The 15,935-nt window shown below is 35.5% G+C and overlaps 1 protein-coding gene across 4 annotated transcripts in view; it reads right to left on the reverse strand.

Moving 5' to 3' along the window:
* EPS8 (EGFR pathway substrate 8, signaling adaptor) overlaps window positions 1–15,935 on the reverse strand; it is a 170,816-nt gene that overhangs the window by 18,481 nt on the left and 136,400 nt on the right. For all 4 annotated transcript variants that reach the window (XM_528750.8, XM_054664109.2, XM_003313524.7 and 1 more), the window contains exons 13-17: window positions 15,553–15,701; window positions 12,232–12,415; window positions 8,534–8,667; window positions 3,109–3,217; window positions 2,089–2,232 (exon numbers count right to left, since the gene is read on the reverse strand). In XM_528750.8, coding sequence (XP_528750.3) covers window positions 2,089–2,232; window positions 3,109–3,217; window positions 8,534–8,667; window positions 12,232–12,415; window positions 15,553–15,701 — 720 coding nt within the window. The remainder of the gene's footprint in view (window positions 1–2,088; window positions 2,233–3,108; window positions 3,218–8,533; window positions 8,668–12,231; window positions 12,416–15,552; window positions 15,702–15,935) is intronic.

A 15,935-nucleotide genomic window follows, 5' to 3' on the forward strand; every position in this document is an offset into this window, starting at 1 on the left:
AATAGCCAAATAGGCAATCCCTATAAGAACCACAAGTTTCTATTTACATAAAGTAGCAAAACAAACTCCTGAAACTTGTGAACTCTTAAAAACATTTCTTGGGTTGTGCCAAAGTTGACAAAAATAAAAGATGAGGTTCTGTTTAAGAAAGGAGGAATAGGTTTGACATTCTCTGAAAATACTTTCCCTGCCTATGATATATATTAATAGTTTTGGTTCAGTTTTAGACAGAAGCAACCTTTTAAACAGAAAAGTCAACTTATGGCTCAAGCCAAGAATCAGAATTAAAGAAAAAGACAAGACTGAACAGTAAACAGCAAAAGGTAAGAGATATTAAACTCTTCAGGAATATCAGGCAGGAGAAAATTCCTATTATAGAATTCATACTATTTGCATGTTTTTTATTTTATCGCAGTTTGCTTATTCCTAGCAACCACACACACAAATAAAACAAATTTGGATAATTGTTTTCAAAACTTAAAATATAAACTCTTGCCTTTTGCTCACATATGAGGATCAGGGATATCCTTTATGAATAGTGCTTCTCATAGCTTACCATGACCTGCATATTAAAATTAGTTGATACAGCCCAAAGGTATGTACTCTACCATTATTTTAAGTATAGGTTTCAAGCATATACTACCTCTATGGGAAAGAAAATGAAGAACTGGTATTCATGAACCAGACAGAAGCATATATTATATTAGGTAAACAGATATTAAACTCAGAAAAGTAGGAACTAAGAAAAGAAAAAGGTATAAAAACTAAGAAAATTCACTTCAAAAACCCATGGGAAATGGAGGAGACCATACCTTGAATAACTCAAACTCCTTCTTTGGCATCAACAGCTAATGACAAATGATGAACATAAAATAAGTACATAATATATATATGCACATGAGGCCAGCCAAAACATAACACAGCAAATAATTTCCATTGCCATCACTTTAAGTTACCGAGATAGAGAAACTATACACAAATTCTTTATTTTGAATGTTTGCTTGATTCATGGATTCTAGTAAGGCCAAGTCCCTCTGGATAAGCACAGGACTGACACCAGGCATGAATGTCATGAGGAGCCAAAAGTACTGAAATAAATTGTCACGGCAGCAGAAGTATGACCACAATTCCAGCTTTGGACAATCTGTATTTTTTAAGCCTAGATCTGGCATAAAAATTAACTATTTCACTGCATATTCTACGCAGCTTCTACTCAAATTCATGACATTATTATGAGGTCAGATGTGATCTTTTTCTCGAGACTTTGAAAATTAAAAGAATTCTTTCTGGGGGAATGAGAAGCCACCCCAGGTTCACTGGCTGTACCTGAGAGAGTCCATCCATTCTGTCTTTGTTTACAGACCTGATTCTAGAGAGCCTGGCACAGGTCTAAAATTCCGGAGTTTAAGAGCAAGTTAATTCAGATGTTAGGGTGAATGAGCTGACCAGGGTCACTGAAATGCTGAAAATGTGGCATGGGCCATAAGAATGGACCTTCATGGGCCTTCAATGAACAAGAAGAGAGAGCCTGACCTATCTAATCTATATCCTAAGTACCTTTTAATCTTAAAATCAAGAGAGGAATAATATTGTAATCCAGCTGAACAGGTACTCATGTATTAGTGTAAGGAGAGATGAGTGCAAGTTCAAGGCTGGTCAGTGGCAGAACATTTAAGAGACTGAAAGCAAGGGCTGGTGAAGGTGAACTGCTGGACACCATGCCGTGATACCAGTGCCATCCTCTATCAAGAGGAAGCCCCTGGTGGATAGCAGAGCTGTGGGTAAAAAGACAGAAATACCATTTCTTCAAATGTCAGAAATACTACAGATTGGGGAAAAAAAGCATTCAGAGAATCAGGTACCTACTGCTAAACATCTTGAACAATTTCTAGAAGTAAATCAGAAAACATATGTGTAATTCTTCCCTGGGTCTCTCACCATTGCCACTCCCCCACCAATTACTCTAGAAAAAATATATAACCAACTACATCTCAAAATGATCAATACACAAAGGTGTTTAAATCCTACTTAAGAGTGATAACTTCGTAAATGTGTACATACTACATTTTACTAAGAAATCATGCTCACCTGTATAGTATGAGTATAAGGTGGATCGGCACGCCCCAATCCAGATTCTGGAGGTCTCACAATATCCAAAATGTTATTTGGCACAAATCCAGAGTCTCCACTTGCATTTCGAACTTTCCACCATTGCTTCCGATCATCAAGTATCTGTCATGTACAAGAAAATAAAGGTATAATTTCCATATAAAAGCCATTCTACGAAAGAAGTTCCCTAGACTTCAACAAAGAAAAATTTTCTACTTCTGATAATTAACTCAGCATCAACATAGTGTTGATTGAATGATTCTCAGGAATTACACTAAGAAGACATTTATGAGTACACAGTAGGTAAGGTATCATTATGGTGAATCTACCCAAGGTCCATTTTACCTCCAAAGAACAGCCTGCATTATTTGAAGTACTTAAGGACTGAAGTACTTAAAGGACTTAAGGACTAAAATGACTCTTTTGGAAAGCCCCATTGTCTCCATTTTGGTGATAGAAAGAAAAAGTATATAAAAATTACTTTTTTTCCTTACAAAATTTATTGTGATAATTCACCTTATATATTCAAGAAGATGAACTGTCCATTAGAACCTAACAAAGAGAAGTTGGTGTTGTGGTGGATTATCCCTAACATTATTAGCTCAATGACTGCTGAGTATATCTGTGCAAGGATATAGGATAAAAAAAGAAAACGTTGTCTCTTATTGAACTATTATGTGCATCCACATCTGAATTGATAACTAGTCTTGACTCCAAAATGAATAAATATCAGAAGAAGAAAGAGGGCAAGGAAGAGAGCAAAGGAAGTTAAAAAAAAACCCACCCTGCCACTCCCCACAAAAAACAAATAGAGGAGTATTCTAAAGCTAACCCCTTAGAAGGAGTATCTATATACCCCTACTAAATAGATGTAGATATTTCTAATATACTATGTCTTTAGTAATATAATACTTTTGAAGGAAAGTTTAGTTATATACCAAAAGAGTAATACAATAAAACTACTTTATTAAGAGCATAAAAAAGAAAAAATTATATTACCTCTAAAATATCATCCTTTAGAACCGAGAGCTCACTGTTGTTCCTTGCTACAAAGTCATACTTGGATTTGGCATATTTCTTGGGTTGTGTTTTGAGTGGTTCATAATTTCTATAAAAAGAAAGAAAAAAGATTATTATTCTGCTAGCTCTTCCTAAAGGATAAAAATGGAAAACACTGAGACAAGCCAAATCCTACCAGAAAACTTTCTGAAAAATTACAGCAGTTTCATTTTATTATATTTTACATTATGATAAATAAAAGTTACTTTAAAGTTCTTGCTTTTAAAATGAACAAATTATGGCCAGGGATAAAAACAAATAATGCAAAATCACAAGGCCAGGTGGTACTTAGCCAAATCCAGAATCCAAGTCTATGAATTCTTTGTCTACTAAATACACATACTGGATATTTTGTTAATTACCATCTCTACCATAAAAGAACTAGATAAAGATAAATGTTAGTATTTTTCATAAAGTTAAAGGAGACTGAAAATAATTTCCATAGTGGTAATTTTAGTTATATGTTGATTTCACTAATTCAAGCAATGTCTGCCATTCAGTAACCAAATATATAAATTTAAAATTTATAACTAGGCATTAGTTTTTAGAAACACTTTGCCCAGTTATCTAAATTGCAAAAAAAAGAGATATGCATTAAGTATGAGACTAGTAACACTTGCAAATAAGTAAGTAAATAATTTAATTCACTATAAACTTTTAAAAAGTGTATGGGCCTCATTTTTTTAAAATAAAACTTCCTTAAAAAACCAAATACCTCTTCTAATCATTAAATGAGTACTAATAGATTTAACAACTTAACTAAAGATTACTTTTATATGTAACACAATACACTTGATGCATTAAATATTCGTATTTTCTTCATATATTTCAATAATAAAATTACTTTAACCCTTTATTAATTTTACTCCCTAGTCTTCTCCTCCATTTACATTCCCACATTTATTTACACATCTCTACAAGGGAAATAGCAGGTAGAGACTAAAGATGTTAGGTCATCCTACCCCTGTAAAGTTGCCATTCTTTTTGCTGTCTACCAAGTTCTCTGGAATGTTATACCAGGGCCTGCAGGACAGTTGTAGACATAATGTATCCTGTCATAGGTTTTTGTTACCTCTTAGGTAGTAACTCCATTGGAGGAGGGAGACAGGGACAAAGCAAAAAGATGACCAGTACAGAACACCTTACAGATAAGCATGCACCAACAGCTCACTGGCTATTTTTAGTACATTAAAAAGAAAATTGGTGGAAAAGGTGAAATTATGGTGAAGTAATTATGTTATTAATAATAATAATTTTAAAACTGTGTTCCATGGATTTCCCATCCCTATCCCTACTGGAATAGCTCTGCTTTCATTTACTTTATATATTCACATTTAATCTACTAAGATTTCATTTGGCAGATAAAAGAGATTCAACTACCCCAAACATTAGGAAAACAGTAATTTTAGGGTTTTATCTTCCTCTCTTCCCCTATTTTCCTTTCTCCTATGATCTGCAAGATAATCACTATTAATAATGGAGAGTTAAGGGTCTATAACAAAGTTTGTGTTATCTTGCAGGTCTCAGAAGTGTTTACCTGAAGTGCTTCAGAATTTACAAATCTTTATGGCTCACAGTTTTTTGCCCTCTATAGGTTAAGCATGGATATGACACTGACCATAGTTATCAAACAGACAATCACAATTTGTAATTTTTTAGAGATACCAGACTTTCTTGGCCAGGCGTGGTGGTTCATGCCCGTAATCCTAGCACTTTGGGAGGCCGAGGAGGGTGGATCACCTGAGGTCAGGAGTTTGAGACCAGCCTGTCCAATATCGTGAAACCCCATCTCTACTAAAAATACAAAATTAGCCAGGCACAGTGGCACATGCCTGTAATCCCAGCTACTCAGGAGGCTGAGGTGGCAGAATCGCTTGAAACAGGGAGGCGGAGGGTGCAACAGGCTGACATCGTGCCATTGCACTCCAGCCTGGGCGACAAGAGCAAAACTCTGTCTCGAAAAAAAAAAAAAAAAAAAAAAAAAGAGGTACCAAAGTTTCTTAACAGCTATGGAATGTAACAAAACGTATGGGCTCAGTTTCTGATTAGGAATAATAGATACGCCACTTGATAGAGAGCAGACATAGAGACAGCAGTAATTTGAGAACTTCTCTAAAATACTAATTGCATCTGACAGCAGTAAGCTATAAAACTCGAAGGCGTGGGCTCTAAATTCTACAAATGTTCTACCTAATGGCATAGCAATTTCACAGAACAGTGAATATATTTCGTATGGCATTGTTAAGCTAAATATGTTCTGAGAAACCCTCTATACTTCCATACTTGAGTCCTGTGTATGAATCATAACCTAATTTAGTAGGTAGACACATTGAAAACCCAATTTAGCAGTATGCTTCTGTAACAATAGCTGAGTCTCAGCCAATCCCAGCAGCCATACTTCAAGCACTCACAGGCTGCTGACTGTTCAAATTGTGTGCAAATGCCAAGCTGTAACCAATCCAGCTGTTTCTATACCTCACGTCCATTTTCTGTACGTCACTTTCCTTTTTTTGTCTATAAATTTGCTCTGACCGTGAGGCATCTCTGGAGTCTCTCTGAATCTGCTGTGATTCTGGGGGCTGCCCAATTCATGTGCCACTTTTTTTTCCCCTTGTTCAATTAAACTGTTAAATTTGCCAGGCGTGGTGGCTCACGCCTGTAATCCCAGCACTTTGGGAGGCCGAGGCGGGCAGATCACGAGGTCAGGAGATCGAGACCATCCTGGCTAACACGGTGAAACCCCATCTCTACTAAAAAAAATACAAAAAATTAGCCAGGCATGGTGGCGGGCACCTGTAGTCCCAGCTACTCAGGAGGTTGAGGCAGGAGAATGGCGTGAAGCCGGGAGGGCGAGCTTGCAGTGAGCCAAGATCGCGCCACTGCACTCCAGCCTGGGCAACAGAGCAAGACTCTGTCTCAAAAACAAAACAAAACAAAACAAACAAACAAAAAAACTGTTAAATTTAATTTGTGTGAAGTTTTTCTTTTAACAGTATCTACTGCATTCCTGGTATGTAATAGAGTTTAAGGTCAACAATAATTATTTATAAAAACAAATTCCAAACCTCAATTTATATCAGACCACAATTTTCAGACAGTTTTTCAAAATGATGACAAATGTTCTTAGCAACATAGAACATCAATGATTCATGTATTTATCAACTATCCTAGCTCCTATTAAGTCCAGCTGAGACAGAATCCATAAGAACAACTGAGATATAAAATCTACCCACCACTCAAGGTATTCAAAAAAATTCTTTCTATGGTGAAATTCTGACCACTCTAGACTATTATCCCTTCATGGAATTTCTATTTTTATATTTTATTTAAATTTCTATTTATCAAAGGTTACAAAAAGAAACCTTATAAAATTCACCACAGCCTTCTCTGTGGTGAGGAAAAAAAATTGTTAAAAACAAATGTCCCTGACATCACCTATCCCATCCTACATTAAGTTTCATGAGACAAATATTATTGAGAATTTAGGAGTAAGAAAAGCATTTTTTATCCCAATGAACTGATACTTATTCCTTTTCCTAATGTCAGCCAATGATTATGTTTCTCTTTTTGTTCTGACAGCCAAAAATCTGAAAGACAAATCTGAAATTCAATAATAGTGTCAACTTTTATATTTTATAAAAATTCTCATCTTCCCTCTTAACTTCTTAATTTTATATTTTATTTCATTATTTAACTTTCAATAATAATACCACTTTAACTACATATAATTTAAGTGAGCTAACTGAATCTATTTTGGAAGCAGAAGGGGTACAAAGATATAACTAAATCAATAAACCAAAGGTATACTGCCCTGATATTCTATAAAGATCATAAAAATCAAGGTAAGCTTTTAAAAGACTCTGTGGTAAGGTGCCCAAAATAAATGGCAGAGGTTATTCCATCAGTAATACTATCCCTTATAGATATGCAGGTGAAGGACAGGGAAGTAGTGACTCTGAAATACTGGATATACTCTCATGCACTTATTCATCCAATCCATCAATCAAATAAATCTACACTTATTGAGTGACCACAGTATGCTAAATGTGGTCTTCAAATGGAACCTGATAAAAGTTTTCTAGTGTCAATATGTACTCTACATATGTACTCAAGTGGTTTTCTAGCTACTTAGCTGTGGAAAATCATCTGAATTACTGGAGTGATAAAACAAAAAGAAACCTATTAATCTGAAATGATTTCTAAAATATTGACATCTAAGACAGACAGAAAGAAAAAAGAAAATATTAAGATGAGTACTGAGTTAGTTAAGGATTTCAATGAAATAATGTTTAAGCTTCAAAACTGATTTTCAACTGTATCTACTGAAAATTAATTATGTAATTAAAACATTCTCATATGTTGGCATTTAAAAAATATATTATTCATTGCTGACTTTTCTTTGTACTCAATTTAATGTCACTGGTGCCCTTGGAGTTATACCTGTGTAATTTCTACAGCAATTACTTAAGCATTACCTGTCACCACCCCTGACAAAGAATAAAAATTTTAAATCCCACTTTCTTCAGATTATATTAAGTAAAGAGTATACAGAAAAGAAGTAAAGGGCATATAACTCTTGTGGTAAGAGAGGCTTTTGAGGCAGGAAAGTACTAGGCCGAGTTCTCTATTCCCAGTTCACTGAATGACCCTTCTCCTATAACCGTGTTACCAAGATTTTACCTCCTTTTCTCTTTTCTACATGGCTTGGCTCTATGTAGATCTCATTTACTAAAAACAAGATTGGAAATTTAAAAAAAAGAACTTATTCCAGTTCCTTTATTTCTTCTCATCCCAATACTCCATCTCTGCCTATATTAAATTTTTTAAGAGTGAAGATATAGAAAAATAAATGAAATGTAAAACTGGAAAGTCAAGATAAAAAGATGAAATGGCAAGAATGACTAATAAAGCATTGACCCTGTTTAAATATTTAGTTTATATTCAGTTTAAATATATCTGTCTAAAGGAAGGTTTATTTGTTTTTGTTGGGTGAAGATAAAGATGGAAACTGTTTTCTTTAAAAGCTACAGAACTGGAAGGATCCTCAGAGACCATCTGGTACAAACTAATGGAGGGTTTCAAGACAATTCTTTCTTCTTAATGTACACATTTTGTCAGAAGTATCTTTTAAAAAATGGAAAGTCATCCAAAGGCATTTGCACTAAATGGGAATTACAGACTGAAGGTCCAGACATCTTTTGTTGATCAAAACCAGTTCTCTAAAGGAACAACTGAAACTTTATCAACTAATTAACAGATGGAAAGTTTAAAGAAGCAGTAGACAATACAGACACTGTCACCTCTGTTAGCACTAGATCAGAGACATTTATCCACAGCTCTCCAAAGGGTGCCCATTAAATGTTACCTATCTATATGGCGATTAGAAGTTGGCTTAAAAGCAACAGCAGCTTCCCCTTGGTCCAGGTGGGATCCTCTTGTGTAAATGTTGCTACTGAACGCATAGCCATCGGCTGGATGATACTCTGATACACTGGAATGCTGAAAGACAAAGTGGGGCAGATTAAAGAATCACCAAATACTATTTGAATCAGCACTCAGGTCAGTCAACAAGATCTCTCAACTATATTGTGATAAGTTTTCATTTTCAAGTGACTGACCATTATGTTAACACATTATCAAATGGGAGTGACACATTTTTGTCAAATACTTACTTATAATAAGAAAAGTCATTAGTGCAAAAGGTAATCTTGCTCTCTCTGTTCAAGAAACTTTCACCACTCTAGCAAAGTAAATATTGTCACATGAAAATCAACTGAACCCTATGCATTAAAATTATACTGACTTCTCATTTTTCTCAATTTCAAAATTATACACAGAACATTATAGTATTTTCAATATTTTTAAAATAGCAGCACTATTATCATATTTACTCTTAAGGGAAACACAGAAAGGCACAACCAAACTGATCTTGATAGTCAAGAGTCCAGGATAAGAGAATGCTGGAGTCACTTCTCTTTTGCAGTTAAGATAATTCAGACAGGAGACTACTGGGAGCTACCAAGAGTGACAGTTGAGGTTCATAGGTCCCACTGAGGACCACGGTTTTAGAGCTATAGAGCAGCAATCCCCAACCTTTTTGGCAGCAGGACTGGTTTCATGGAAGGCAATTTTTCCATGGACCCCAGGGCCAGGGATGATGGGGATGGTTTTGGGATGAAACTGTTCCTCCTCAGATCATCAGGCATTAGATTCTCATAAGAAGCGTGCAACCTAGATCCCTTGCATGTGCAGTTCACAAGAGCATTCTTCCTCCTAATAGAATCTAAAGGCGCAGCTCATCTGACAGGAGATGGAGCTCAGGCGGTAATGCTCGCAGGCCTGCTGCTCACCTCCTGCAGTGAGGCACAGTTTCCAACAGGCCACGCACTAGTACTGGTCCATGACCCAGGGACTGGGGACCCCTGCTATAGAGAATACATGCTCAGATTGGGAGAAAACAAACAAAAACTCCCCAAAGCCTTTACTTTGTTTCTTTATATGAAAATGAGGTATGGAGAAAGCATGATAGACACTGAAGCACTGGAATTCCTTGGCTATTTTCATTATGGATTTTGTATATTTGTTTATGGATTCATTGGGGTAAAATAGTTGAAACTGGGAATGTTTCAGAAAATTCTTGGACATATGGTTACCACAGTTAATTCTAATGACAAAGTGATCAGGAGGAGGGCTGAGTTTATCCATGGACAGAGCAGGTGACATTATCAGGATACTGCAATTAATACATAAATAAAAATAAACAAGTTTCAGCCATTTAAATTAAAAAAATCTGAGCTCAATTAATTCAGTTTATCATTTCCCTGGGAAAGAGTAGAGGCACTACATTAGATTAGCTAATCTTTAATTAAAGGCTGTTCTAAAGAGGGGAGTGCTCTAACTGTTGGAAGCACCCACACCTTTTGCCCAGCTCTGAACATAACAGTGAAGTCAGCAGTGTGAAATCACTGGGTCCTGAGAGCAACTGCGAATACTGAAAGGGAGAAGAGAAATGATGACAAATGACTAACTGTGATGACTACCAAAGTTTGCTTAGAGTTCAGAGGAAGTAAGTAAGCTGAGTACTGCCACCCATATTTGTCACTCCAAGTCACCTATGTCTTTCAATCCTAAACAAAAATCATCAGATCCTGAATTACCCAAGTCTTGTTGTAAATGCATTTATTATAGTAGCAATAAAGTATAATAAAGTATCTCTTTTAGGGATGATTACGTTTTTTTGCTTTTTAAGTCACAATTACTTGGCCTCTTTTCCAACAAAATCTTAAGGCATAAAATTCCCTGGAACTGCTAGAATGTGTTTTTCATTTTTTTAAACCTCTGAATAACTACTTCAGCCATAAAATGAAATATAGTTTATAACAGGAAAATAATAACTCATTACAAGTAAGGATTCTCAATAATTCCTCTTTTAAAATTAATTATTCAGTGAAAGTAGACAAACTTATATCCTGGGAGCCCAGAACACATTACTCTCTTCTTAAATACACAAATTGAGAACGAAATCACAAAAGTGAATTTCTGAGGCATACATTATAAAGTGAGTATATTTTCTTATTTAAGGTATGAAGGCTATAAGTTAGAAATTTTTATGATGTAAAAATAGTCAGCTGTAACTATAGCAACAGCAAGTGTATCATAATTTCATGTTTGATTATATTTTCTTTCCTCTAGAAAAACTACCCTTTAAATGGAAAGAAAATTCACAGTGATGAGGCCTGAACTATGAAATACAGGCAGGGGTATATGCTTGCCAACCGAGCAGTGAGGTCATCTTAATTATTCATTTAGAGGGAAAGACAGGCATGGAATCCACCTCTTCCCTTATAATACAGCCAGAGGGAAAAAAAAATTGCATTAGGAAAAAATAATTTCAAAGTAATATGTTTGCTTTATTTTTAAAGTTTCAGGAATTCAACCAAACTTCTATAATATTATTGTTATTGTCCAAAGAATAGTCCACAAAGGGAACAATTTTAAAAATTTAATTTAGATAAACATTTCCCCTTAAAAGCAGTCACAGGATATAATACACCATGGTTTGACAATTCATTCCTTCATAACATATTTGCCACATTATAAATACCTATGATAGTCTGAGAAAATTAATCTAAGGAATTAAATAAAAATAATAGGATTTTGGGAAGATCTAGTCATCATTTACTGTTTCTTCTTCAAACTAGATCTCATTCACCTAACTCTTCGGGTTCTGATCATCCTATTTGTGTTTGGTCCAGCTTTAATCAATGTTCAATGTTCTTTTCCAACAAACAAGAAGAGTCATAGAAACATCATTTTTAGGGAATGTGACAAGACAGCATACTCAATTTCATTCTCTCAACTTGATTCCCAAATAGGTTATACTCTAAATATTATTAAATACTTAAAAGATAAAATGAATGTTAAGATCTCCTCAAGGTGTAGTTTTATAAATGATCATTTGAGCCTAAGGACTAGAGTGCAGAAGAACTTGGGCCCTCTAGCAAGGCTGATAGGACTCCAGAGTTTTAGAACTAGGCAAAAGGGAAGAAAAAAAACAAACAGAGGAGAAGAGAGGCAAAGCAACGTGAAGAGAAGGAGAGAAATTAATTAACTGGGGGAATTCAGGAAACAGCTGCTTAAGACAGGTTAGAGGATCTAGGTTCAGGGAACTGTCTTGAGGGCCTGATAATGGGAGAGGAAAACAGAAAGAAATAAGCCAAAGGGCAGTAGTGCAATTCCCTGACAAGGAGAGAAAGTCATCCTAAAAAAGCTGACTTAGGATCGCCAGAGCCAGGAAAACAGTGGCAACAAGGGGAGGGGTGGGGGCTGACAGGCTATAGGAGAGCAATTTGGGTTGGGGTTGGGCTTCACGGAGGAACAGAGCAACTGTCACAAAAAATGACAGAGGCAAGAGAGAGAGGTAATTCAGGACAGGGTAACATTCAGACTTTGATTCTAGGACAATTTTCAGATGAATAAAATGAGAACTTGGAATCAGAATTACAAGAGAATATACAGATAATTACACTGTCTACAAAGGGCAATGTTAAAAAAAAACTTTACCTCTGTGGATAATCTTTTTATTTCCTGTTTGCGCTGATGTTCTGCTACATTTGCCACAGATTCTGCCAGTTGATAAAGATCTTGTTCCATTGTTGCTCCCATAAAGTTCAGCATTGGGGGCTCCCAGCCATTGCGGAATCGTGGAACATACGGTGGAATAAACTGTTCTTTTGGCCACTCTGCTCTGCAGGAGGGAATGAAGGCATATAAACAATAAAATCTAGGAATGTATCCATGCTCACAGTTATCTTCAGTAAGGCTAGACATACACACGCACACACACATAAATAACAAACAACAAAAACAGCACATAGACCTAATCTGTCTTCCATCCACCCAAAAAGAAAAAGCAAACATGTTTATGCCAGTATTTCACACCTTAATAAAATGAAAGAAAGACTGAATTCTGTTGCATGATCTGTTTTCCCAACATTGCCTCATTTCTCCATTAAACTCAACTTTGTAACATGGATATAGGTTTTTAAAAATCTGTGTAAGAAGGGATTATGGAGCTAGGAGTGTGATAAGTATTTAGAGCACAAACTTCTCTAACATTTAAAGTAGTTTCAGATTCTCAACTTTCCCTTCACTCCCCTCCCATCATTATTGAAGCCTCCTGGTATTAGATATATCTTTCAAAAGAGAAACAGCCCAGCAAGTTCTTAAGATTACGATTTTTAAATTTATGAAGTCCCCTAAACTGAAACAGATGGCCAGTTTTATAAATTAAATGTATCAGCTCTGTTTTAATCAGTAAACTAATCTGTAATCACAATCATATGGGTTCATCATTTAATGACACTGAGTGGAACTTATTTCTATAAGATCCTAATCATTCATGAACCACAAAAATAACTAGGACAAAAACGAGGGCTTCATTTTTGCTACAATATGTTGCTTCATCTTTCATATTTAATTCTTCATGTTATAGTTCTACTATGATGAAATCAGCCATTTTATTCAGATTGTTATAGACTTTCATGGTTCTTTTTATCTTTATGAGTTTTTAAATCAGTCAGTACATTCATTTCCTAATACTCTTAACAATCAGGATCTAAAATGACCCTTTCCGTGTGTTAACAGCTAACAATATATTTCGTTTTGATGTAGTTTTTTGAATGTTAATTTTCTTATTTTAAGATAGAACCCTAAACAAAGAAATTAAAGAGCCTGAGCTATATTTGTAATGTGAGACCTGATCAATTTAATAAACTTCATGAAATTAAAGGATGCCACCGAGGCTTATCATAAAATCATAACCTATATAAATCTAATAGATTTAAGTGATCTACAATGGAATATTATTCAGCCATAAAAATGAAAGAAATCTTGTCATTTGCAGCAACATGGATGGAACTGGAGGTTATTCCATTAAGCGAAATAAGCTCACTCATATGTGGAAGCTAAAAAACTGGATTTCATGAAGGTAGAGAGTAGACTGGTGTTTACTAGTGGCTGACAAGGATGAGGCAGGGTTGCAGGGAGATGAAGAGAAGTTGATTAATGGATACAAACGTACATTGACTAGAAGAACTAAGACCCAGTGTTAGATAGATCAGTAGAGTGACTACAGTTAACACTAATCTATTGTACATTTCAAAATAGCTAGAAGAGAAAAATTCAAATGTTCCTAGCATAAATATTTAAGATATTTAAGGTGATAGATATCCTAATTACCCTGATTTCACCTTCGTACATTATACGAATGTATCAAACTATCATATGTACCCTGAAAATATGTACAGCTATTAATAATGTATCAATTAAAATTATAAAAATAAAAAGATCTATTTAACCAGTTTTTATACAGTATAACAAGAACACTATTATATAGCATACACTATGCTATACTAGTACATAAATAATATAAATAAATGTAAATATTTTCAATTTAAAAGCAACAACTGCAATGCTTTCAAAGAATTTTCTGCTTAACTATATTCCAACACAAGCCACTGTCAAAGTCCAGAAAATAAGTGGAAAAGTTTGTATATGTTTCAATAGGAGAAAAATGGAGAAAAAAAATTATGAATTGGCCCATGACTCTTAAGCTAGCCCATTCAAAAGCATTAGGAAGACAAACGTCTAAGTGGCCATACTAAGTGATTTATTCTAAGTGGTGAAATAAAGAAAAAGATTTAGATAAATGAGCAAAGCAAAAATGATTTATTTACAATCATGAAATTAGAAATATTTTCTTACCTTGCCTTGCTCAGCAAGCACTAGTACTACAATTGTTAATAATCTGTCTTCCATAATCACTTTATTGACAAATGCACATTTCTTAAGATTACCCACTCTTCCTTTTCAGTTCCACTGTGACTCTCTAGTCCTGAAGAAAACTGATTTATAAGGAGCCTCTCCTACGATATTAGCATCTCAAAAGGCCTCTGCCTCCAGTTACTTTTGTCCTTATCCTTTCTAGCCTCAACTACCAGACTGACCTTTCTAAAACATAGATGTAATTATGTCACACCTCTATTCACAAAGTTATTGGTTCTCCACAGCCTACAGAACCACGTTCTAACTCTTTAGCATGGCACTGAAAGCCTGCATAATCCAGCCCTCATCTCTATATGCTCATCTCTATATGCTCATTTTAATACCATCCGCCTCCCGCCCTTCCACAATGATCTGCTACCCGAAGTCCATATTCCAGAGAAACACATCTTCATCCTTTCTTCTCTTGACTACCTTATGCCTTCACTTCTGCTTCTCTCTCTACCTGGACAGACCCTTGCCCTACTATGGAATTGTGGAAATCCTACCCAACCTGCTAAAAGGCAGTTTAGCAAACCAATGATGAACACTGACTCCAGAGCTACATGGCACGAGTTCACATCCCTGCTCTGTCACTTACAAGTTGTGTGACCTTGGGCAAATTACTTATCCTCTCTGTGCCTTACTTTCCTCATCTGCAAAATAGGGATAATAAGAGTAGTTCTGCAAAGTGCATGGACTAGCAAGCACTGTGCGCACGCGCGCGCGTGTGTATGTGTGTGTGAACCCTATGTGTACCTGTCGATTTTAAATGACAGCTCTTCTTCGAAAGCTAACTACCCTCCTGTCTAAATCCTCTTCCTGACTGGTCCCCCTTGCCAACCAACAGCATTTTGTTTATGACTCACTCCTAAGGTATATCATGCCTTATATTACATACACTTCTATCTCTTCCACTAGACTTCTAGCCTTTAAGGGTTTAGGCTTTTTCATCCTATGACACTTAGTCCTTCGTATGTAGAAGGTTAAATAAATGTCTCATTAGATCCATGTAATAAACAAAGAATGGTACTTAAGGCATTATAGGTGGTAAATGCTTACCTGGCTTTCATCCAAGTTCCTCCCAATGACATCCACAGCTGCCGTTCATCACCATTGACAGTATAATTTAAGAAATCAATTGTGTCCTTATTCAATAGGGGACTAAGTACTGAACTGGCTAGTTCAGGACCTCCTGTTGCCTGCACCACCTAAAATAATAAACCATTTTTTAGCAAGAAGATTACTATTCTTTGTGTATTTTCAAAATGTGTGGACAAAAACCCATGCCAAAAACAAGCACTACTTTTTAATAGTCATATTAACTTTTGATGCTGTGCAATGTGCTACCGAATGAAGAAAAGCTTGTCAAATCAACTTGCCCAGCCCAGCAGTGCTTTAAAACCTAAATGAAAGTTAACAATTTAACAACTTTCACAGCATCT

Source organism: Pan troglodytes, chromosome 10, assembly GCF_028858775.2.
Source record: "Pan troglodytes isolate AG18354 chromosome 10, NHGRI_mPanTro3-v2.0_pri, whole genome shotgun sequence".
NCBI lineage: Eukaryota > Metazoa > Chordata > Mammalia > Primates > Hominidae > Pan > Pan troglodytes.